Here is a 25642-nt window from a genome sequence, read left to right as displayed (position 1 = left end):
GGAAAAGGTTATGGAGACAGCAAGAATATGGGCTGTAGGAATAACAATGTGAGTTGTTGGTGAGTTAAGTCGTTTTAAGTTTTACAGATCGATTTCTTACTTCCTCTTCGGTCAGTCAGCTGAGTCAGCTCGCGTCTTGATTGGCTTTGCTTAGGTGTGCCTAACATTACACACTGTACCTGCTTGGCCCCTTCTCAGGGCACTCCACACACTACAGGATTTTTAGTCGCAAATATTAAACGTGTTCATTATCTACGATCACAACAGTGTTTTCAAAAGTTTGTGTTTCAGATCGGCTAAAATGCTGTTTCCATGTGAACCTGAGGATGAAACGCAACAATCCTTTCATCCTAATCCTTTGGCATGTAAACAGCCTTAAAGCTACTTATCAGGTAGTAAAAGCAACACTACCCCCATGGTTTCTGGTGGTACTACTCAATTAGGCCCTTAAGCTTTGTGGAAACTTGCAGAAATACGGACGAAATGAACGCAGAGATTCGAAAAAACTCAATCAAGCATCAGAAATGTCCACCAACTCTTCCATTTGACTTAGGACTCCTCTAGGAAATAAGAATGCTTTTAACTTTTTGATTACTTAACTTTCTTTCACTGCAACATTGTTTGCAAACCACCAATCATTAGACCCACTTTTAATTTTTGAGGATACATTTTTGGACTAATCTGACAAGAAAATTAGAAAGGCCAAAGACTGCAGGAAAGTCAAACCAGCTTTTACCCCACATCAAGGTCTAATCCTCCAGATGTTTTGGTAAATGAAAGGCATAAAGTTTGTTTTCTGTATTGTTAAAGGCGTGTTCAGTGTGTTACATGTTGTATGTTCACTCTGAATCTATCACATTGAGTGAATTAACACTAAAACTCTGGGTAACAGTCAAACCAGAGGTGGTGTTGATACACTGGTGAGGCGCCGCTGTCGGTCACACCACGAACATATGTTACACAAACCGGTTGACGTTAACTCCAACGAGGCGGCACTTGTTGCCTCAGGTCACAGAGAAGGAGAGACGAAGGGGGAGGAGGAGGAGGAGGAAGGGCGAGGGAAAACATCATGGTTTGTCAGGGTGTCGCAGCTTCCTGTAGGTTAGCTGCGAGCTGTGATTACTCACAATGTGTGTTTAATTAATTAGCCGGTGTGGAGACCGCGTGCTGTTCATCAGGGCTGCTGTCAATACGTCGTCATCCCAGGCTCAACCCCGCTGCCACCTCCTGCACGCCGCTGCTGCTTTCACCTTAGAGAGACGTACTCAGGAGACATCAAGGTGTAACTGAGCTGTAAGAGAAGTTTGCAAAGTTAGCTGATTGGAGGGAGGGTGAAAGAGTTGTTCCAGTTTCCATCAGGAGGATAGACGAGAGGCCCTCTTCTTCCCCTGAGGAGGTTTCATCATCTGCTGGAGAAAGTAAGATGATAGGAGGAGGTTGAGCAGCTAGCAATGAAGAATTTAAAGCTGAGAAACTTTGCCAAGTGTGGTTGACTCGTCCTCTCATTCCCGTAAACTTTCCTGACTTTTTATCTGCTGCTTTCTCAAATCCCCTCACCTGTCTTCATGGGGACTCTGTACCTAGAAGCTGGCAGGTAAAGGAATTGGAAATGTGCGTTCACACCTGCATCCTCTTTGGAAATGTCTGCCATGTCCTTTTTTTTTTTTACACCAATTCCTGATATGCTTCCTTTGTATTTATGCAAAAAGTTTTTACTCCCTGATTCCAGAGCCCGTCTTAAAGCAGGGAGAAGGAGTCTCAGATTATCTGCTCCTGCACCTTGGATTCAATTTGAGCAAGCAGGCCTTTCTAAATCTTTTTAAAAGCAGACTGAAAGCTCTGAAGAAAGATTAACTGTCATGTGATTAAGTATATGTTGGCATATTTTTTCGAATGATGTGTTTGTAACATTTCTGGAAAGTGCTCCTGCTGCTTGTCATGACCAGGACACTAATAAAAAAATCTCAAAACCAGGTTTTTCTGATGGAATGCAACTCAACTCAACTTTATTTTAGGGCTGTTACTTTGATGCGTTAATTAAAAATTAACACAAGATCAACTCATTAGCTTTGAGCCATTTTCAGAGCATCTTGAAGGATCTTTCAAGACCCAAATAATCTTGTTTTCTCCGACCATGTAAACACCAAAACTACTTAAGAAGAGTGGACTCTCTTCTTTTATGTCTCTCTTTCTGTTTTTGATCCAAAACAACAGAGAAAATGTTCTTTTTTTTATCTCGGTGCTCCATCCTTTGATCCTCTCCATGATCTCCGTCGTCTTTTCTCACGATGGCGCCGCTCTTTCTCTCTGAACTACCGTGACACATCCTCAGTTGGAGCGTAAGCTGCCTGAACTTTTCTGACTTGCAGCGTCTCTCTATGTCTCTGTCATCTCAAATGTTCTCCTCATATCCATGCTGAGCTCTCATCCAAAGAGCGCACCGCTCTCACCCACAGTAGTTTACGAGCAGGATTTTGATTGACAAGCTTAATCAGACCTCGCCTACCCCTGCTGAAAAACATAATTTACTTTTATATACGGTTGCAATTGAATTGATTTCTATAGACGTCAATTGATTAGTTCAAATAATTTAGAATAAAAACATTGTGGAAATGTTGATAAAGAAACAGTCAGTGTTATAGAAAGCTTTTCCTTCTCATCCTTCTGCCCACCGTTCACTTCCCCCTTTGCTTATTGTCAGCTGTAAGAGCACGTTTGACACTGAAATCTCCAGCTGTTTGATGCATGCGTGGGAAAGGAAAGTTCCAGAAACTATCGGATGCTCAAATAACCTTCAGGTTCCAACCATAGATTGTAAAAAGAATGGACGTTATCTTGCTCGGCTTGAAGTGAGGTCGCCACGAAAACTGCTCCCCCTGGTGGCTGCTTGCAGTATAGGTCAAAAAATCTGTCTCCCCAGTCATTCCAGATGGGCTGTGGTCGAACTTTAAAAAATTAATACAGCTGGTAGAAATGTTTCTCACGTCCGATTGTTGTGGTGATTTGAAGACATCATTTGGCTGGCTTGTATTCAGATCCTCTTTATTCTGAAAAGTTTCATTCTCCCAGAATCCCTCACAGTCTCTACCACGCAGACTCTAGCTGCACAACTGCTGCCAGTGTAGCCTGCGATGGGGAAATTTTGGGTTCAAGGCCAAAGACGTGGTTTAATAACAAGCCAACAGCACTATAAACTTAATTTTTTAGTCAGTTTTTAAAAGTTCTTTTCAAAACAAACACTTGATTGAAAAGCCCATGAGTTTCAAAATGTAATACCAGAAATAAACTGATTATCTCTGCACTAAAAACTGCATCTTGAAGTTATTGTACGATCATCTATTAACAACAAAATCTGAAGGAAAGATCTGTTTCCTCTTCCAGGACGCCTCCATCGCACATCGTTTCCACGTGATGAGGGAGAAGCACCCGGAGAAGTTCAACAGCAGGTAAGTTTGTTTGCTCTTTGTATCAGCGGGGCCAGCGAGGGTCCATAAAACTATAAAGTGTGATCACAGAAGGCCCCGTTTGTTCAGGTTAATTCAGGTAACGATAGCAGCTGTGTTGACAGGGCAGGGCAGGGCGACTGCTGGAGTGAGGATTGGTTTTAGGACTAACCATGTTCAACAAATAGGAATAAATGATCTCAACTTCATAATCACAAATACTGTAATAAGTATTGAATGCGTAAACTTTTTTCTCATTACATTTATTTCCAAAGCTGCAATTCAAACAAAATTTCTCCCAGACATTGGTGTTAACTCAAATAATCCATACATGAAAAGAAATCACAACGTTCAGGTCCATAAATAATGATTATGTGGAATTAAGTACGATAACACAGGAAAAAAGTATTGAACACACCATGGAAAGGCTGTATACTTTGGCAAGGAAATGCACCATACCACCTGAAATCTGTCAGTAATTATTACTTGAACTTCCAATTAGTGCAAACCAACATCAGCTGGGCTAGAGCAAATTGATGGTCCTATAAAAAAGGTTGTTTTTTCACCAAGCAGTTAAATACCACACACCTCATGATGGGTAAAGGCAAAGAGCTCTCTGAAGACATTCACAACCTGATTGTTGCTCAGCATCAGAATGGAACTGGTTACAGACTTATATCAAAGCACCTGAATATTCCAGTCAGCACCGTTGGGGCCATTATTCACAAGTGGAAGAAGCACCACCTTACCATCAACAGGCCACGCACAGGAGCTCCTTGAAGATTTCTGACCAGGGAGTCAGAAAGATTGTCAGAAGAGTACTCAACCAGCCAAGGACCACCCTGAAAGTGCTCCAGAAAGACTTGGAGGCAGCAGGTACGATTGTTACAGAGAAAACAACAGGCAATGCACTCCACTGCCATGGCCTCTATGGGCGCTCAGCCCGCAAGACTCCATTCCTCAAGAAAAGGCATGTTGAAGCTGGTTTAAAGTTTGCTAAACAGCATCTGGACACGCCTGTAGAATACTGGGAGAATGTTGTCTGGTCAGATGAGACCAAAACTGAACTTTTGGGCTGTCATACTACAGACCATGTTTGGAGGAGAAATGGCACTGCACATCATCCCAAAAAACACTACACCAACAGTGAAGTTTGGAGGTGGAAGCATCATGGCATGGGGTTGTTTCTCATCTCATGGTGTTGGCAAACTTCATATAACTGATGGAGCAATGAATGGAGCCATGTATGGGGAAATTCTTGATCTGAATCTGCTGCCATCCACCAGGATGATAAAGATGAGACGAGGCTGGACCTTCCAGCAGGACAACCATTCAAAGCACACGGCAAAGTTGACTCTCAAATGGTTTCAGAAAAAAGAAAATCAATCTGTTTCCTGTGTTATCGTACTTAATTCACCATAATCATTATTTATGGACCTGAACGTTGTGATTTCTTTTCATGTGTGGATTATTTGAGTTAATACCAATGTCTGGTAGAAATTTTGTTTGAATTGCATCTTTGGAAATGAATTTGATCAAACACATTTCTTAATTTGTATGAACGAAGAATAGAGTGAATGTGACTTTCCAGTTAGTTTGATTAAATTTAGTCTCCACTGAAGAGACGGGAACATCCCTCTCTGTCTGAAACAAACCTGCACAGCCTCTGTGTACCCCCACCTTCACAACACACCGAGTATCTTCTGTGGAAATCTCCGTGATGAATGAACCATCTTCTTATTTAGCGTCTGTGATGATGTGGAGGAGATGCGTTCACCTTTGCAGAAGAACAAATGTGGCATCTTTGTTTCCATCAATATTTAACGTCTCTCATACATCTCCACTAGCGCCAGGGAGTAATTGCAGGCCTAATTGAATTTTGCTTGGCTAGTTTGACATCATGGATCAGTCAGACTGAAGACACAGAGCCTCCTAATAATCCCATTTGTACTCATTATCATACTTTACTCCAGCCTTAGTACAACATTTAGCCAACATGCAGATACAGCGGCGAAATAGCTCAAAGGGAAAAAAAGAGGGTTTGAATGAAGACAGGCTGAGCTCTTGCGGCTGTGAATCATGTTAGAGATGTAAAGATGTGAAGAAAGGAGGGTAAAGTTATATTTTATGATTTAACAGACACAGGTTGAGAGTTTTTTGTTGTTTAATTACTTCAACACGTCCTGATGTCGTCAGCAGTTTCTGTTTTCCTCTGTTGTTGTACCCCGCTTTGAGCCTCTTATGAAAAATGATTGAGATATTTTAAGAAAATTATTCTGTCTGTTATTTGAATCCATTAATAATTCAGGAGGGGGAATGGGTTTAGGATCTCTCTATTACACACTATCCTTGCCGGTTCAATAATGCATGATTATAGTTTTTCAAGGTAGCAGAGATTTTGTTGGATTTGTCCAAAGGGCTCGTGTCCATTGGAAGTATATTGCGACTTATCACGGAGTCATTTTCCCGCCGCTCCGGGCTCTTTTCTCAGGAACTTCAGTGACAGTGGAGGCAAAGTGCAGCGCGTCTGGAGGGGCGGAGGATTTATTTCACTCTTATCAAGTCTGTAATAAGTCTGATTTTGACGAGAATGAGTGAAATTATTTATGAACAATTGGAGTGTTTTTGATGAGTTTTTAACAAGCTTTAATCAGCCTGAGACTCTCTGAACACATGAGCGCTGGACATTCCAGTTAAACAAGAAGAATTTATTTCACTGCATTAAACTTTTTCATATTGGGAGAAAGGTTTTTGGATGCAGAAGCTTCAAAAATAAAGAGATTTAAAGAAAACCTACAGGAGGAAGCTGTGGTATATCTCCATAAAGACATTCAAGGGGAATTGGACTAAATCTCCTTCCTGATTTGTTGTCCTCAAAAGAGTCAGGATGAGAAGTTCTGCATCGTTTCTCTGGAACAATCTACAGTTTTAAAAATCCAAGCTTAATTTACCAAAATCTTTCAAGCTCTTGGTGGAAACCCTGAATTCAGCCTTTGCAAATGTTTAAGTGACTGGTTTTGGTCTTCAAATTCATGTTCCTGCCATACTTGACCAGGCCAGCCTCTGAAAAATAGATCTCTAGTCTTATTGGGACTCACCTTGTTTAATAAAGGTTGAATAAATCAATTAACACATTTAATTTTTTGGGGAAAAAATCTGCTTTTGTTAACAAACCATATCCTTGACCTTGTCTTGTATTGTTTTGCAAAGCACCCGACCATTTATGGTGGAGTTATATACTCATATGGTGAAAACAGCCCTATCTCACAATGATAAAGAATCCTTTAAAAAAGTCCTGGACCCAGACGGTGATCTGGATCATCTCCAAAAATTAATCACTTCCTCCTTATCCCATTCTAAACATTTCCTTATAAAAACACCAAGATCTGTTTGTTACTATTTGAGATATGTTGTTCATAGATAAACAGACAAACTCCCCCAAAAACATAACCTCCTTATTGGAGGTAAAATACAAAAAAATTAAATCGAACTATTATAATTAAATAAATAAGATGACTGGGGTATTTTTGAGTGCCCTAAATCAGTACACTGGAAAAAACTGAAACTTATCTGGTGTTTATGTTTTATTTTCAGTAGAAATGCCTTTTTGGACTTTTGAAAGCACATTTACCCGACCAGTCCAGAAAAATGTCTTATTTCAAGTTAATTAAAGAGAAAAATTAGGTCTGAATTGCCTGTAACATTTGAAACCATATGGTACCTATGCTTGGTTCCAGGGAATCGGTACTGGTACTCAATAGTACCAATTTTTGGTACTTTTTTGTGTTTATGTGGTAAGAAAAATCAATTGGTTTAATAATATAACTCTTTTTAATAAATCATGTATTTATTTTTCAATTTTATCCTTGCAATGCAATGCTGTGTTCATGTCCAGCATGGAAAATCACCTACTCTTCCACTTCCTCACAAGGATGCATTTAGGTACCTAAACATGGTATGAGTGGTACTTTTGACCCAGTACTTTTGACAGAAGTCAGTTGGTACCTATTAAAGTAATTCTGTACCCATCCCTACTTGTAACAGGTAAAAAATCTGCCAATGGAACAAAATAAATGCTATTGTATGAAGTCATTATTGTAATTTTAAGCATATTGTTGAGCAAATTTCTCTTGTTCCATTGTCAGATCTTTTTTTTTTTTTACTTGTTACAAGCAATTCAGACCTCATTTTTGTCTTCAAATAACTTATAACAAGACATTTTTCTGGACTGACCAGTTGAATGTAGCTCATATCAAGTATAAAAAGACAATTTGTACTTAAATAAGACAAAAACACTTGATAAGATTTCTGTTTTTGCGGTGTATTTTTCAAAGTGGGAAATAGGACATGCTTTCCAACATCCCACTTTATTAAAAAAAGCATGTTTCATCCATAATTCTACAATTATGAACAAAAGAAATAGAGGTTATATTGTATAGAAAATGTGTAAACACAAAACGTTTGATCTGTTCTCACATTTCTTTGTTGAAAAACCCTGAGGTGGCCAAACCAGGATAACAAAGGTTTCAGTGGAGAAACCGCAATATGTGCCCATTGGTAGTGTGATCTTCTGCCGATTCGTTAAATTAACTATCTTGGAGTTTGTTTTTTGTTCATTTTTTTCTACTTTTGGATTTGCATGTTTGTGTATTCCCAGTTCAGGGGTTGCTGGTCTCTGGCACTGGAGTCTTGAGGCTCCTGGAAAGTTCAGTATCTCTTGGCCTATTACAGCTTACTCTTGGATTTCGAGGACCAAAAACCTATTTAATCAAAAAAGAAGAAGAGCATTTCTTTCCCACAAAAACTTGATAATCATTTTGTTACTTCAAAAATCTAGAGAATGTATCCCTCTTTCCTTAACTGAATGTAAAGCCCTTTCCTTTCATATAAACCCTCTTAAAGCCCAGGGCAACAACATGTGCAATAAACTTTGATATAATTTTTATACAAAGACTTCTCTTTCTGGATTTTATCTATATCCTTCAGTATATGTAACTCTAGAAACCTTTTTTTTGTTGGTTTCAAAGTCAAAATAGAAATCAGAGAGGATGTAGATTCTCCGAGCATGTTGTCTGCAGAAAAATGTCAGATTTTGAATCATGAGCTTTTAATGTGACAGCTGTAATGACTTCTCACTTCCTATATGAACTAAATCTTTACATTTAGTCACCGCTTTGACCTTAAAGAAGGTGAATATTTAATCAGCTTTAATTACAACCCAAACAGCATTATGTAGGATGTTGTTGATGAAACGCGGGGTCATACATTTCTCCTCCTCCTCCTCCTCCTCCCTTTGGTTCCCTCCTTCTATCCATCTTCTGTATTTGCACCTTGGGGTGATTACCCGGGTGAAGGTGTGAAGATTTGACACTCGGCAGATAGATTCATTTACTGCCACTGCCGGACCTGGAGGTGATAATGAGGTTGAGGATTAAAAGCAGACAATCAGTCGGCCCGTGACGAGGTCTACGTCGCCTCCTCCCCCCTCCAACGCTTTGTTAAAATATACTACTCCCTGTTTTTTTTCTGTCCTTGATTTTTGCTGAGCTCCTGTGTAATTACAGACTAATCTCTGACTCTGAGGGGAAGCGACTAAAGAGAGACAGAGGACAGGAAAGAAAGCTGAGAACTTTGTGCTTTTGTGCATTAACACACTAACATACTGTTCACTTTTTTCCTGCCGTCTTTAGAGATGTAGCTTTTGAATGATTGATCAGATTTCCCTCCATCAAAGCCAGCTCAGTCTTTCAGATTTGATGACTTTGGAGCAGCACTTCAGCACTTCAAATCTCTTCTCATGCAACCTAGAGAAACAGTTTATACAATAATTTTTTGAAGCATTAACTGAACCCAGTTAGTGAGACCTTTGAATTCAAACAAAACAATAAAATACTCTGACTTCCGTACCAGAAGTACACATGTAACTCATTCAAACACCAGACTTGCACCAGGCTTAATTGACTCATTCAAAATTTGGGATGGGTACCGAATTAGGTGCTTTTACAAGTACCGACCGAATTCCGTCTATAGTACCAAGTATAGAGCCACGTAAAATTAAACGGTGCCAAGTTTAGGTACCTAAATGCATCCTTGTGACTGTGAGGGAGTGGAAGAGTAGGTGATTTCCCATACTGGACATGAACACAGCATTACAAGGTTATATATTGAAGAATAAATATGTTAAACTGAAAAACAATGAGATTTTATTATCAGAAAAATGTGTATGTATTACCACATAAATGCACAAAAGTACCTAAAATTGGTGCTGTTCAATACTAGTACCTATTGCCAGGTACTGGGCATTGGTACTAACCTTACAGAGCAGATGGACCTGCCTGATTCAGAGTCTGACACCATTACCACAACTGTTTCTTGTGTTCCTGTAGTTGTTTCTCAGCAGCGGCGCACATAAGCTATGTCATACCGTGGCTTGACATGGATTGGTCTGTGGTTAGTGTGTGTCAATCAGAACGGTCATCCAATCACCAGCTGCTGATCTTTGTGAGGGTCCCGCCTCTGAAAACAAATCTGAAGACCTACTCAGATAGACTAGTGAAATATAGTTTGTACCTGTGATCTCAAACTATTACTTAGAGAGAGAAAGAACCTTCAAGTGTCTATTGTGCGAAAAAAAAAAAAAAAGTTTGAATTATAACTTGGAGCTTTTTTGGAAAGGTGACTCCATTTCATTTTTTTCATCAACGTTTCCAGTTTCAAATAGATCGAGAGAGGATATTATTGCATAAGCATCCCCTATCTGGTACAGGACATGTTGGAGGGCTGGGCCTCAAACACCAAGGTCTGCCACAGAAAGGCCTCCAGAGTGCTGGCCAATTAGAGAGAAGTAGGTTTGTGTAGCAGGAAGCCTTAAAGAGACTGCGACTCAGGCTGTAATCAGACCAGAAAAGTCCTTTGGTCCACTTGTTTGGTCCGGACCAAAAGCGGACTTTATTTTTTTCATTTGGTGCGGTTCGTTGTACTTTTTGCAAGTGGACTAAATTCTGTAAACACATCCACGTGTGTGACGATCAGTGCTCTCATTGGACAGCACTGACAAAGGGCGGCACACAGAATACAGACCCGGAAATGGAGGTAAACATGTGTGTTTGTGCTCTTATTAGAGCTGCAAAATCATTTTCAGTTTCAAGAGCAGCTCCTTCAAAGCAGCTTAACAACACCGTTTCAAATTTTGGAACAGCGAAGACCAATGATCGCAGCAAGGAGACGCTACGCTCTGCGTGTCCTGACCCACAACATGCTAGCAACAGCGTGGCTAAACAGAAGATGGAGGATCAGGTATGAACAAAGACGGTTAGGTTACGGTGGCTTTATAGGCCCAAAAGGAGCATGTATCCTGTAGTTAGTTTGGATGGACCTTGGTTTATATTCAGACCTGCACCGGAGAACCATGAACAACACCAGAGTTCGTTTGGAGGCGGACCGAGACCACCTCAAAAAGTGGGTCTCAGTCCGGTAGTTTGGTCTGCACCAGGGTTCGTTTGTGTCTATTCACACCTGCATGGAAAGTCAAGACCAGCGTAGGAAACGAACCCTGGTCTGTTTAAAGTGGACCAAACAGTCCAGGTCTGAATACGCCCTAAAACAAAGTGTTTCAGACAGAGGCTAAAATAAAGGTTTTCAAAAATACCAGGATGAAGATTTTTTGGAGCCGTGAGTTGTCTAAATCTACTGTGGGGAACCAAAGAGACAGAATAAACACTTTAAAAAAGAGCAACACCCCTCTGTAATGTTGTGTCAACTTTAAGGCTTTTACTAAGAGCAAAATAAATAATGCCTCCCTGCAGCTTTTTGCTCTCCGTGTTAACCACCAAACGCAGTGTCTGTGAAGAATAACTTCTTCTTTTGTAGCTTTCAGCTGCAGCGTCGTAGCTGCCCTCAGCTCTACCTGCGATCTTTGTTTATTCTGTGGCATCGGTCATGGCGCCTTGATGTTCCCATGATATTTACTCTGCATACACAGATCTATTTTTGGTCTTGAGACATCTAACACCGTCACGGCGCTCCTCCCGAGCCGCTGTGCCCCCGTGCGCCCACAGGCTCTCGCTGTGCTGTGTAACCATCCCGAGTTAACCTTTCCTGAAGGCACAGGGAAGCCCAGGCATGGAGCTCTCTTTAGCATAATGAGTGTGTTCATCAAAGTGCTGCCGTGTGCTGGATGGGGCCGCCGGATTCACCAACACACACACACACACACACTCACACCAACACACGCATGCTAATGTAGGTGTGTGTGAGTTTCCTGCTGAGCTGGGAACAGGGCAGCAGGTGACGGCACTCTAAATTACACATGCACACACTCGTTTACACACACACACACTCACACACACACACACACACGTGGTGGACCTAGGTAGCGGCCGCCCTCGGACCTCATTTGAGGATGAAATCGTTTCTGTGACCAAAGTGTCATCTATAATTAATGACCACTTGTGTGTAATTTAGAGAGATCTCACCTGTGGCCCTGTCCCTCGCTCAGTGGGAAAACACACACACATGCACACACATGAACACACACATACAGCACAAGAGGTTTAACTCAAGTGAACTCATGCACACATGACTCTGCTCACAGAGCTGAGGGATAGCGAAGAAAACTGGGCGCCACATATTAAAAAAAAGTAAAGATGATTCTTCAGGGATTCCTAAAACGAGATTCCTCCAAAGTTGGCGGATAAAAACGAAACAAACCAACAATATCAAACTACCTCCCCCTGCTTTTGTGAGACTGGAGGTGTCAGACGTTACATAAACACATTGTTCAAACACCTGCAGCCTTGTAAACATTATGAATTCATTAATTAACAGTATTACTTTGTGAGGCCTCTAACAGTTTCCCAAATTAATGATTTCAGGATGGAGCAGGATCCCAGATCAGAGTCTGTGTCACATTTCAACTTCTCTTTTGTTTACGTTGGTATTTTTTCAGTTTTTAATTGAACAGCTCCTTAACAATATGCAGGGTGAAATGTTTAGTTCATCAACACTTTAAAGTTCACTTCAAGCTCACAGGAACAATAAGAACAATGAGCTGTTACAGACTTAAACAACTGGCTGCTCGTACATGTTATAGCTACAGTTTCCCAGTTCATAAGACTTCTGGCCTGAAAAGTTTAACTAAACTAGATGTTTCTATTATAGAGCTGCCCTCAGTGATGTGTGCAAGTCTGTTTCTCAGCAGTCATATCTTCACAGCTGTTTATGTTGCAGCCATTTTAACCAAACCCTAACCCTAACCTCAGCCCATTTACAGGCACTGAAAATGAATTTCACTCCCCTAGCTCACATTTTAATAGTCCAAATTTTACTTCAGCCAAAAACAATTATTATGTGGGGTCTAGACTCTTTAACTTATCACTCATTAAATGTCTACACTCAGAGTCTGCTTCAAATTGACATCACACTACTGATCTAAGGTTTTTTTTTGCAGTTTTATCGGTGGGTTTAATGATTTGCAGCTTAAATAAATTTCCAGTTTTCTCAAACTGGTGTGTTTTAGAAATCCTTATTTCAGCTTTTATCTGAAACACTTTTGCTATTAGCTAGTGTCTCTGGAGCCCAACAATGGCCCATCAATTGATAACTGACCTAAAATTTAATTAAAAAAAATTTAATAAAGCCTGAAATGTAAGAACGGGTCGATAATATTGAAAAGTGCTGAGCCGAAATGTAATAAAAGAAAATATGGTAAAATCCCAAATTTAACAAGATTTTACATTATGGGTAAAAAGTTGGTGTATTTGAGGTTTTATTTCTTTCTTTATTTTATTTTATTTTTTTATTTCATTATGGGTCGTTACATTTCAGGCTCTAACAAGGCTCCCTTCTCCACAAACGCCCTTCTCTCTGATTGGCCAGCCCTCAGAAGGCCTGTTGGGGTCAGACCCTCTCCTCCAACGTGTCATGAACCAGTGAAGCTAGGGATGGTTCCTTTCACATTTGGTACTCAACATTGCAAATTTTCAGTACTTTTTTGTGTTTATGTGGTAATAACAATTTGTTTGATTATAAAATGTACATATTTTTTTCAATTTAAAATATTTATTCTTCAATATATGACCTTGTAATGCTGTGTTCATGTCCAGCATGGAAAATCACCTACTCTTCCACTTCTTTACAGTCACGATGATGCTTTTAGGCACCTAAACATAGTATCTTTTGATTTTACTTGAATCAGTACCTGGTACTTTTGACAGAATTCGATCTTTACATCGGACCCAAGTCCCAATCACTGCAGTAAAGAGATCCTTATGTGAAGATCTCGTGTTATTTTTTAGATCAAAACATTTGAATTAGTTTACAGACAGATTTGAAGATGACAAATGTACCGTGTGACAGACTCTGTCTCCAAATACACATCAGAGCTGATAAAGTGTAGATTGGCTTCTAAACAGTGCAATGTAGTAGGTAAGAGTCATTTATTTTAATATGCAGTAAATGATTCACATGTTAACAAGTTGGAAATTTACGCCCTTTTATAACATATGAGCTGCCTCTGTAAACTCAGAACTTGTTTAGAAAGATGAGAAAACAGGGAAAAGGGATGGTGTTTCAGGTCTTACCTCAAAGAGACAAAGGCAATCTGGTCAAAAAAGTGATGACACAGTAAAATTCGGAGTTACATTTTTCAATAGCAGGGAGCAAACTCAAACTATCAGTAGAAGTGTTTGACGTGTAAGCAGATAACTTTCAGTATTCGTCCCTAACACTGTTGGATGTTTTATGGCGGTATCAGTGGTGCAACAGAAACAAATACATTTTTCAAAGCGTTTGCTGCGTCTCTGAAGGCAACACGGCGCTGCTCGGGTCATTTCTCAAACTGCCAGCGTGAGTCGCGGCGCTCCAGGCGGTGTCATGTTAAACAAAACAGTGCATTGATGCAATGCACAAAGAGTTGGTTATGTCAATGCGATATTTATCACCTCTGATCAAGAAGAAATTAGTGTGAAAATAAGGTCGTAGATCATTGTGGGTGAGATTAAGTGTCAGAGGGGAAGAAAATCAATGTTTCTGTGCCGTGCGTTCAGTGTGGCCGTAGAAAGAGCATCTGGAGGTGCTGTGGCCTGAGGACAGCCACGCTGCACTGAAGCTTATCGTGTTTGACATCCTTTAATGTGCCGACCGGCCAGTGGACGGTGATGAACATGGGTATTGTACAAATTCAGGCCGTGCTTCCACATTTTCCTCTCCGTGTTTGTTGTTTTACTGCAGCTCTTCGTGTTTATCTTGCCTCAGCCACAGAGTTAGTTTTGTTTTGTTTTGTGATTTGTTTTTGCAAATTAAAGACACCTCTGCGGCTCTGGAAACCTGAGCCTGTGTTTCTGTTGCAGGTGATCTTATAGCTAACCGCTAATGTTGTTATTGTAGCACACTTTGCATTCAAACTGTGGAGTAAAGGCCTGCACAGAGAAAACAGAACAAAACGATCCTACTGAAAGTATAATGAATGAACCTCAAAGTCAGCCAACAGTTAAAGTAATTGGCCTCTTTATGTTCACTTTTATTGCACTTACTATAAAATAAGGTCCTCCTAATTTACCTTAAAAGTATCATCTAACTCAAATGGACTCCCTATTAATCGAAGGAGATGCTGGCTGCTGGTGAAGACGCTCCTCACAGTCGGTCCGTCAGAGGAGTCTATGTTTAGCACCAGTCTGCAGATAACTAACGACAATCCAATCCAGCCAATCAGATGCTCCTAATTACCTAATGAACAGGGACATGAGGTGATTTGTTGCCATGGAGCGCTTGTTAGGTTAAGTGGAGGGAATTGACAGGATGGTTTGATGTCCTCTTACTGTATCTGATCTTACAGTGAGCTTTACTCTCCTGAGTTTGCTTTCAGTCGTCCTGAGAGTCTCTGTAACACGACCCAGAGCTCCTCTCATCTTACAGTATCAACTTTGTCTCTGAAATCAGTCATGTTCTAAATGATGTGAACATTTACATTTTCTGCCAAGTTTACAAACAAAACCAAAGTATATCTAGTGATGTTTTTCTAAACTACATTTGGACCGTGCATAGGTTCCTTGTCTAAAGCTAAAGCTCATTCTGCGGCAACTCAACAACTCTCACCTCTGGCGTGTTTAAATTAATGTATTTATCATGTTGTAAAATTGTGAAAGTTCATAAAACAAATTGGAGGAAACAAGTTACAGTTATGAAATAATGCAGAAACAGCAAAATATAGTGCATAGAATTTGTCCAGCATATGTTAAGTGTAATGATAATATCAAGTAAAAAAAAAAGCCATAACACAAAAACGGCTAACTACTGAGATACCTGAGGTGAAAGAAATGGTTGAAGTGATGCAAAGAATCTATACCATGGGAAAACTGACATAGTTGCTCAGATTACAAATGATTAAGTTTTAAGAACTCTGGCAAAAATGGTTAGAGTTCACAAAAACAACTATGTTGCATTTTATTACTTATAAATGTTAGGTGTTATCCCCTTCACTCTACAGGTTTCAAATTGTGAGTGTTAATAATATTGTTATTCTATGTTTTATTATTAATATTTTCAGTGTTATCATGACTATTGTGTAATTATTATCATGATTTGGACAGAACACGGGAACTGTTTTCATTTTATGTAAATGAAAAATATATATAATCAGTCTACAAACATACATATGTACATCCATTTAATCATTTATCATTTTAAAGTTTTTTGTCATGTATTGTTTTTATTATTTATTAAATAATTACTTTTTACTAATTACTTTTATCTAATTACTTTTATTTATTTATTTATTTATTTATTTTTTTTTTTTTGTCTATTTTTTCTTTTTTTTCCTTCAGCCCTCTGTTCAGTTTATAATTGATGTTTACTAAAAAGATATTTAGCAGAAGGTCTAGTGAAACTACATAACAGACTCCTGAATTGTCAAGAAAAAAATATTATTGATTTTTTTCTTTTCTTTTCTTTTTTTTCTATCTTTTCCTTTTTTTGTTTATTGAATCACTTGTAATGTAGTCCTATAAAGATAAAAATCTCATTTAAAATGATACCGACATTTTGTTGAAAAATGATTTTCTATGGTAATTATCCTAATGTTATAGTATCTAAACCATGATATGTTAGTCAAAAAATAGAAAATAAATAAATAATAATAATAATAATGATAAAAATAATAATAATAATCTAGCAATAACAGTACTACTACTAATAATGATAATAATAATAATAATAATAATAATAATAATAATAATAATAATAATAATAATAATAATAATAGTAAAAAAATAATAATAATAATTAAATAAAATAAAAAAGGAAAAAATAGTATTTAATATGCATTGAATAAGTAATACAATGGCACAGTATTTAAATAAAAAGATAATTTGATTTAAAAAAGTCCAGAATGCAGAATAAAAAAAAATATTTGGGAGTAAAATGTTGTTAGCAGGTCAAAATATCCAACATAAAAACTAGATCCATAAAAAATCCTGACATATGGGACTACAGTATTAATCATAACCAACTACAGTTTGATTGTTTAATGCTAGGAGAAGATAGTAGCTCTTTAAATTCATGTAGAGATGATAAGCAAACTACAGAGCTCTACAGTCACACCTGAAGAGACTCTGTGTCTTGCTCATCGAACCTGTAACACCAAATTCAAAACAAACATCAGGTCAAAGTATTCAAAACATTTCATCTTCTGTATCAGGCTTCTTTCTCTCCATGAATCATTAACCTCCAGTTTTGAATATGCTTTTCAAAGTAGCCACCTTCATTTGTATGTTTGCAAAATTCCCCCAACACGTGTTTACGTGTTGTCTTTGTGAGCCCACAAACTGATGAAGATGAGGATGAAGCTGGGATACACGTAGGGATGTGTTGATGTGGAAACCTCTCAGCACGGCGCTGTCCCCCTCCTGCCCCGCCTCCCTCGGCTCCCCTCCCTCTCTTATTGACCATGTTGCACATAATAAATCAGCAGCGAGTTGGGCTACCTTGCAAGTACCCTAATGAAAGCTCATTTATAAAGTGGCTAAATGGTCCTGACAAAAGTCCTAATGAGGAAATCAATAATTCAGTGATTGTTACTCTCCTTACACTAATACGTCCCTCTTGTAGTGCTGTGACTCCAGCGTGGAGAAGGCCATTTTTTATTGGGCTCAGTTCTGCGTGTCAGCACTGTTGTAGTTTTTTTTTCTGTCCTGTTAGCTCTGAGATAAATTGTTTGTTGTTGTCTGTTGGTTCTTGGAAAGATGAAAAGCCTCTTGCTTTATGTTACGCTGCTCTAATGCTGTGACACTGCTTCTGATGCATGTTGTTATTGACATCTACGGCCTACTCTTCCTCCTCAATCTGCTGCTCTATAATCCTGTTACTCTTCTTCATCAGGGGCAGCTGTAGCTCAGTGGTAAGGTTTGTCATCCCGGCTTCCATATTCACTTGCTGAAGTGCTCTTTGGCAAGACGCTGAACCCAAAATTGCTGCTGGTGATGACTTAGCTCCAAGCTTCGCATGCTAGCTTAGTTTTTTCCAAGAAAAAAAAAAATGTTTATGATCATTTTTTGAAGTAAAAATTTTAAGCTTGGCCTCAACAGTTTTTTGAAATGGCGTCTGCTTTGCCACTAGTACTTGCTTCCTTTCAAGTGTCAACAAATTCATCTGCAGCCTGAATCTCATCCATGCTAACAAGCTAAATGCAGTGCTACACATAACAATGCCAGATTTTTACTGTTTTCAATGGTGTCATTACTGCTGAATGGCCTTCATTTTTGTCTTACTGTCTTCCACTGATTCTTCATACCTCACTGGCCTGATTTGGATAACCAACCTGGGAATATTTTACAGGGATACAAAAGTACCTGCACCTTTGAGGTGGGTACACACTGCAGGATAATGGGGCTGATTTTTGTCTTGATCTCCTCCTTACGATCAAAGCCAGCAAAGGCCCGATTGTCGGATGTTTGCAAATGACATTGCGTGTGACTTTCCTGTGGTGTGGAGTGTGTTAAGAGTGATTTTGTCCGGTTGGAGCTGCCAATTGAGCAATCGTAAATAATGGTCATGTTTGATATATGTGACTAAAAATCCTGTAGTGTATGATGTGCTCTGGGAGGAGCCGAGCGCATGCAATGGGTAGTGTCACGTGTACCAGAGCAAAGCCAAATGAGACACGAGCTGACTCAGAGCTGACCAAAAAGGAACTAATGCCGGGCGGACACTGTGCGATTTTAGAAATCTGACTGTCGGGGAAATTCTTCCACTGCACGACCGGGTTTGTCACTCTCCTCTATTTGACCCTACGACATGTGTACTCATACTGTACGACTGCTGTCAGCCACGATTATGGACAACCATGACTACTTGTCGGCGTCAGTCGGCATGTGACGGCAGGACTTGCCTGAGTGTGAACAACAAAAAACAAAGGAAACAAAGGTTCCTAGTTCCTATGACAACCACAGCGTGCCTGACAACAAGATGGCGAGCAGGCAGCATGTTGTTGCAGTTGTGTGCGCTGTCTTGTGCGCTGAAACTAAAAAAAAAAGAGAAAAGGATTTGGGTACGTGAATGGTGAAAGATTTTCAGGTGCAAATGTAGAATCGTGACGTAACACCACTCACACTGTACGCTACGGCGAAAATTTCTGATATGCCAGAAGTTTGATCGGGAGGTCGCAGCATTATCATTAGAACGTAGCAGCAATTAATCCTTCCTCGCGAGTGTTCTCACACTGTACGGCTTACGACCTCCTGACCAGACATCCCAGCGCTACGATGTTTCCACGATGATGCAGCGTGGTCTGCGACAGCAAAATCGCGGTGAAATCCCCTCGAAATCGCACAGTGTCCGCCTGGCATAAGGAATCTATCTGTAAAACTAATGACAACTTTGCTCTCCTCCAACTCGCATTGTTATCATACAGCCCACATCCTTGTTGTCTCCACAACTTTTTCCATAATCTTTATTTCCTTTTTTCAAAATTCAAGAGATTTTAAGAGAATTAAAGGGACTATAAGTCCTTTATTAGTTACCTTGAAAAGGTCTCTCTTCTTGATATATGCCTGATCTTAATTCACACCTTGATATGAGATTGTCAGTGACACTATAGGTTAGCTTCAAAGGGGACATATCATGCTGATGCCTGATTTAATACTTACATATATTATAATAAATTTGAAAACAAGACCTTTCACCCCCTGAATTTTCAAAAAATGAGATATTGTATTTTTTCTGATATCCTAGAACGAGATTTGATGCCTCTGAAAATAGGTCATTGCCTTTTGGCCGCGAGATTTCGACCTTAGTGACGACAGAAGGATCCTTTCTTTTTATTGGAGTAATCTGATAAAGCAGCTCCTCCTCTGTGATGTCAGTTAGTCACACAACCGCCACCGAGGGATACACCCACCAAGAGCCGAGTATAAACGTATAAACTATACATGTTACAGTACCGGTTTGACTCACCACACTGAAGCGTCCTGAGATGATCTGTGTCCAGGTGGATTTTCTTCCCCCTGAGCTGCAGAACCGTCCGGGTCTGACTTGGGGTCCAATACAAAAGGACGTATCCTACACTCTGCCATTTAATTAGTGCTATCAATGCCTTACGGTGAAGTTTTGGCAAACAGCAAACTCGCTCGGTCTGCTCCATCCAATATGGCGATTTTGTAAATACTGCCATGCTGCAAAAACCGGCCCTGGCTCTACCCCCTCCGCTCTGATAGAACTGACCAATCAGAGCACAAAGGGCTGTGACGTTGCGAGGTTACTGGAGGTCATTCTCCAAACGGAGCGTTTCAACGAGATCTTCAGAATGGCCTAAAATGAGGATATTGAGAACGCTATTGTGGGGCAATGAAGGCACTAAATGACTTGTACTGAGGGCAGAAATGCTTTACAGGCATCCTAGTCTGGCACAGTGAAAAGGAGAAACAAGCATGATATGTCCTCTTTAAACAAAGCTTCTGTTGCAGCTAGAAAAATTTAACCTGTAGAAATCGAACCGTCCTTTAAATGGAAGCTATTTGTAAACTTTTGATTGTCATCAAAATAGTCAAATAAGCAAACTGATATCTTTCTTGATGTGTACAGGCTGGTCAGTAGGAGACATCTCTCATCCTGCTACCTTTCACATTTGAAGCTAAAGAGGAGCTCATTTAATTTTCAGAGAAATGATCACCTCATGCTGGAAATGTTAAAATAGCTGCTCTTGAATATTTCTCTCCAAATGACTTATTTTCCTTTAATGAAGTCTTTATCGCTCTGTCGGAAATCCATTTGCATGATTTGAATACATTTAGGGAGTAAACTGACTGCAACGTCGTGCAACTTGAAGTAACAGAAATGATCAATATTCTAACACTCACAGAAACACACATTTTAAGGACATAGCTGTGTGGATATAATGTGGCATGCAGGATGAGACAGATGGTGACTGTCCCCTGTGAGGTCATTGATCATCAGCCTAAGCAATGGGAGCGTGTGCAGTAGGAAGCCCGGGGAGCAGCACCCCAGTCCTCTGTTAATTGCAGGGGCAGGTAGATTACCCTCTCACACCCCTCACTGGGCCTTAATGTTGGGCATGGCCACCCCATGTGCTCCCTCAGATTGCACCTTCACCAGCTTCAGATTCATCATCGTGCTTCGATATGTGATTAATGAGCCACATTATGCATTCTTTCAGAGATTAATGACTGTGTGCTTTTAGTCTGCGGTAAACACTGAAGGTAGATTTCCTGCAGAGTTTGGAGGATCCTCTTTAAAGCATGAATCAAACAGAGTGCTATTCTGTGTCTTTCTCTTTTCAAAAGCTGGCTGTATAGGGGGACTAGAGACGGAGCAGTGAAGGGGAGATGCTACGATTGTACAAGCTTCAGATTTTGATGTGGAGAAAACACTCCTATGTTTCCTCTTTTTTGTGGTCCCTTTGCAGTTCCTGCTGTCTTTTTTCTTTCAGAACAAAGAATAAGCTGTGGTACTTTGAGTTTGGCACTTCGGAGACCTTCTCGGCCACGTGTAAGAAGCTCCACGACTTTCTGGAGGTTGAGGTAAATCAAACCGTGTACTTTCAGAAGAGAAGCTTTTTGAAAGTGGTCCACGCATTGTCTTTTATCAGAGTTTTAAAGAAATCCCAAGCTGTCACAAATTCTGAAACATGTTTGACGAGAAGCATTGTCTTTTTAAAAACCTCCTTGTTCCATTAAAACCACAAATATGTAGTAGTTTCCCCCGGACAAGGTGTTGACGTGTGAAGGCTACCTTCCCACACAAACCCACTTCTCACTGTTCCTCAGCTCAACACACAGGTAATTAGCCCTACATGACCCTGCTGTGTGTGATATTGAGTGATAATGAAGATGGCGTCTATACACTTCATCTACCCCCTTCTCAGAGCGATCCACACAGAGCAGAGGTCTTCATTAATTAGTGCTGGTTAAGTACTGACAGAACTGGAGGGGGCAGAGACAGAATTATTCAGACTGTTACTTTTAGGGTGTTTAATCAGGTTGATTTGCTGGAAACTGTTGTTGAAACTCAGATTTAAAGAAGGCTCTGGTTGCTGTAGATCAAGGGTCTGCAATCTTTACTCTAATATGAGCCATTTTTCCTCAGCTCACCTGGATTGCTGTCACTCTGGAGCCACAAAATCTACTTTATCTTCACGACTAGGACTGTAAAGTTTACAAAATTATAAACCTATTTTAAACCCAGTGAATAATTATCTCTACCAGTATTTTTCTGAACTTGTGAAACTGTACATATGATTTCTCAGTTGTTGTTTTTTTTGTAAATTTGCAGAAAAATTGGAATTTTACAACATTTCCAAAATTTCACAAATAATTAGAAATTTCAAAAATTTACAAACGTTTTAGAGAGAAATGTAAAATATTTGCTAAGAATAAAAAATGATAAATTTGAAAACATTTTAAAATTTGTAAAAAATGAAGTATTGTAAATAAAATATACAAATTTCAAAAATTTGCTAAAATTTTAGAAAAATACAAATTTCAAAAATTTGCTAATTAAAAAAATATAAAAATTTGCTAAGAATTAAAAAAAAAAGGTAAATTTGAAAGCATTTTAAAATTAAAAAAACTAAGTATTGTAGAAAAAATAGAAATAAAAAAAATTACTAGAATTTCAGAAAAAAATGCTTATTAAAAAATACAAAAATTTGAAAATGTTTTGAAATTTCAAAAAATTCTAAGGTTATAAAAAAATTTCAAATTTCCCCAAATTTGCTAATTTTTCCTTTTCTATTAGCTCAAAAAATGATTTAAAAATGCAATAACCAAAATATACAATACAAATATATTAAAAATATTTTTTAAATGCAGAATTTGCAAAAATGTCAAGTAAAATAAAAAAGATCTGATGCATATATAGTTCAACAAAATATTTATGCATGATTTTATTGATTGTCAATGTCTTTAATTGTCAATACCCTTTGTAAGAAAAAAAGCATATTTTTTAATTTCTATAAAAAAAATTTAAGCTATAAGGAGCCATTGCAAAGCAGTCAAAGAGCCCCATGAGGCTCCAGAGCTGCAGGTTGAAGACCCTTTCTATAGATGGAGATTGATTTTAGGACACAGATCATTTAACTAAGTTTGACCTGGATCTCTATCAGAGCATCCAGCGAATCTCATTAACACTGTTTCTGTCTCTCTCTTAAAGTGTGACGGTGTCACTCTGGACCTCAGCAGCATCTCCCTGGAAGGCATCGCAATCCTCAACATTCCCAGCATGCACGGCGGCTCCAACCTTTGGGGCGAGAGCAAGAAGAGGAGGGGGAACCGCAAAGGGGGTAAAAAGAGCCAAGACAAGAGGACGCCGGTGCTGGACCCCAAAGAGCTCATGTTTGCAGTTCAAGGTATCACTGACAGTATGAGAATGAATCAACCATAAGGAGCTGTTATTGTGGCAAAATTATTTGTGTGTGTGTAAATCCATCTACAGATATGTGTAGTGATCCACAAATGTGTGATTTGGTCCAATAATATCTCCATACCTGGCAGCCTGTGTCTGAGCTCAGGGCAAACTAACCCACCTCTTACAACTTGGTCTTACAAACAATTTCCAATCCAGACAATGTACAACCTGTCATTAAGGTGTGATTAGAGCCACTTTGGGGTCGTCCCAAAGGGCCCAACCCAGTCTTCAAATCTATCTTCAAATGTGGCTCAGTCTGCACCAGAGCCAGAGACAAGTTGGCGAAATACTGTGACTTGTGACTTTTAATGTCAAAGAAATTGAAGGATGGGAAAAAATTTCAATTAGGGCATTTCATTTATTGAATCACTTTGGTAGCCAGCCTCAATGGCTTCAAGCAGAACCAGATTTTCCCGCTTGAAGCTGAGAGAATTCATCCTAATGTGTTTCATCCGGCTGGATTGTCAAGAAATCTTTCCCAGACGTTCATGGTTCACAGAAGTTAAATCTTGATGACTTTAGTAGTGTATCTCGGCCAAGCTTGAGATAATTTCAGATTGTAATAAACTCAAATGAAAAACATTGGAAACAAGACTGCTCTACTTCATCTGAGAAGATAGTCATGAGGTTTATTTTAAGCTGAGAGACTCACCACGTGGTTGGAGAAGCGATGACTCATCAGCACTTTTAAATCCCTGTGTACGCTGCACATTGTAGCTAGTGTGCTGTAATGGACAAAAATACCCAACATTAAACCGGTTTGACAGTGTAGGTGTCCTTGCTGCTATCACATAGATCAGGGACCAAAGTTTGGACCAAACTTTTCCACAGTGCATGAATATTTCACCGACGACAAGGTGAATCATAGCTCGCAGGTTTTGTTTGCAAAGTAGAGGTACAACCATGTCACTGTTTGGGACTGTCACTGGCGTATTAATGGTGTGTTCAGGCTCCAGTGGACACGGTCAGTTAATGGGAGCAGACTGAAGGGGGTGTTGGGCTTACCCCTGAATCCATTTACGTCAAAAGGAAGCCCGTCAATGGGAATATATGAATGAACGAAGCAGAATGACTCAACGCTTGGTGGTAACAGGTGAAATGGTGTGAAGGACTTTTTAGGGAGAGGAGAAACTACTTACATTCCCATCATCCTCTGCTTTGTGCTTAGTTTACATCAGAGGCTGTAACTATGAGTCTTTTGTTGGTTTGCTATCTGTAAGATTGTGTAACTATAGTCATGGTTATAGTTGAAGTTGCAAATAGTGTCTGTCTTGAAAAATGACTTCCATTCGACGTCCAAGTTACTTAAATGGTCAAAGAATCTGTTTGAGCAAATATTTCTTGTTTTATTGGCATTATTTTTACTTGTTTCAAGAAATTCAGACCTCATTTTTGTTTTTAATAACTTGAAACAAGACATTTTTCTTGTCTGATAAGTTGAATGTGGCTCATATCAAGTGTAATAAGACAACTTTACTTGAAATAAGACAAAAACACTTAAGATTTCAGTTTTTTGCAGTGAATAACCTAGTGCAGTGGTTCCCAACCTTTTCTAACTCAGGGCCCACTTTTAAATCTTAAAAATTTTCACGGCCCACCTCCAACCCCATAAATATGGAGGCCATGTATTGTGTTCACAGAGATCTTTTTTTTTCTTATTGCAGACTAAACATGAAGGACCAAACTGATACTGAAACGTGGTCCTGTTGCATAGTGATCCGACCATTAACAATAAAAGTTTCTATCTCTTAATTGCTTGTCACATGTCTAAAACTTAAAGGAAAAACAAAACAAAAAAATGAAAATAAAATTTGAACATTTTTAATATTATTTTACAAGTATCTGACATTCAATACTAAAAAAACATTTTATTTTATTTTATTTTTACAGAAATACATTCCCCCAAAATCATATTATTTAAAAAATGATTTGGAAGCCCACTTGGAATACCTCTGCAGCCCACCAGGGGGGCACAGCCCACAGGTTGGGAATCACTGACCTAGTGTTCTCGGTTGTGCACCCCATGAGGCTACACCTCATCCAGGTGGCCTGAGTTCACCTACAAGTTACTCCCCACTCTCACTCTGTCTCATTCTTCATCCACTTTTCTGTACTCACTAAGTGCAGGCATAAAAGCCCCCCAAAAAAGACTTCTTAAAAAAATCAGAACAAGGTTGATTGTTCTTTCAGAGCAAGGCTAGCTGCAGCACCGGTTTCTAGGCTAAATGCCAAGCTAGGCTATCCAGACATGAAAATTAACTTTGAAGAAATTCCTGATGGGGTTG

General features: G+C 39.3%; 1 protein-coding gene across 5 annotated transcripts in view; it reads left to right on the top strand.

Annotated features, from left to right (window-relative positions):
• The window catches only part of dgkb (diacylglycerol kinase, beta), a 121889-nt gene that overhangs the window by 80650 nt on the left and 15597 nt on the right, over positions 1-25642 (top strand). For all 5 annotated transcript variants that reach the window (XM_074683158.1, XM_074683157.1, XM_074683161.1 and 2 more), the window contains 3 exons: positions 3382-3446; positions 21382-21472; positions 23103-23298. In XM_074683158.1, the coding sequence (XP_074539259.1) occupies positions 3382-3446; positions 21382-21472; positions 23103-23298 (352 nt within the window). The remainder of the gene's footprint in view (positions 1-3381; positions 3447-21381; positions 21473-23102; positions 23299-25642) is intronic.

Source organism: Halichoeres trimaculatus, unplaced genomic scaffold, assembly GCF_033239565.1.
Source record: "Halichoeres trimaculatus isolate MK-OKI-2021-1 unplaced genomic scaffold, fHalTri1.1 fHalTri1_scaffold_12, whole genome shotgun sequence".
Lineage (NCBI taxonomy): Eukaryota > Metazoa > Chordata > Actinopteri > Labriformes > Labridae > Halichoeres > Halichoeres trimaculatus.
Note: the sequence above shows the minus strand (reverse complement) of the source record. Positions and strands in the feature narration are given on the sequence as shown.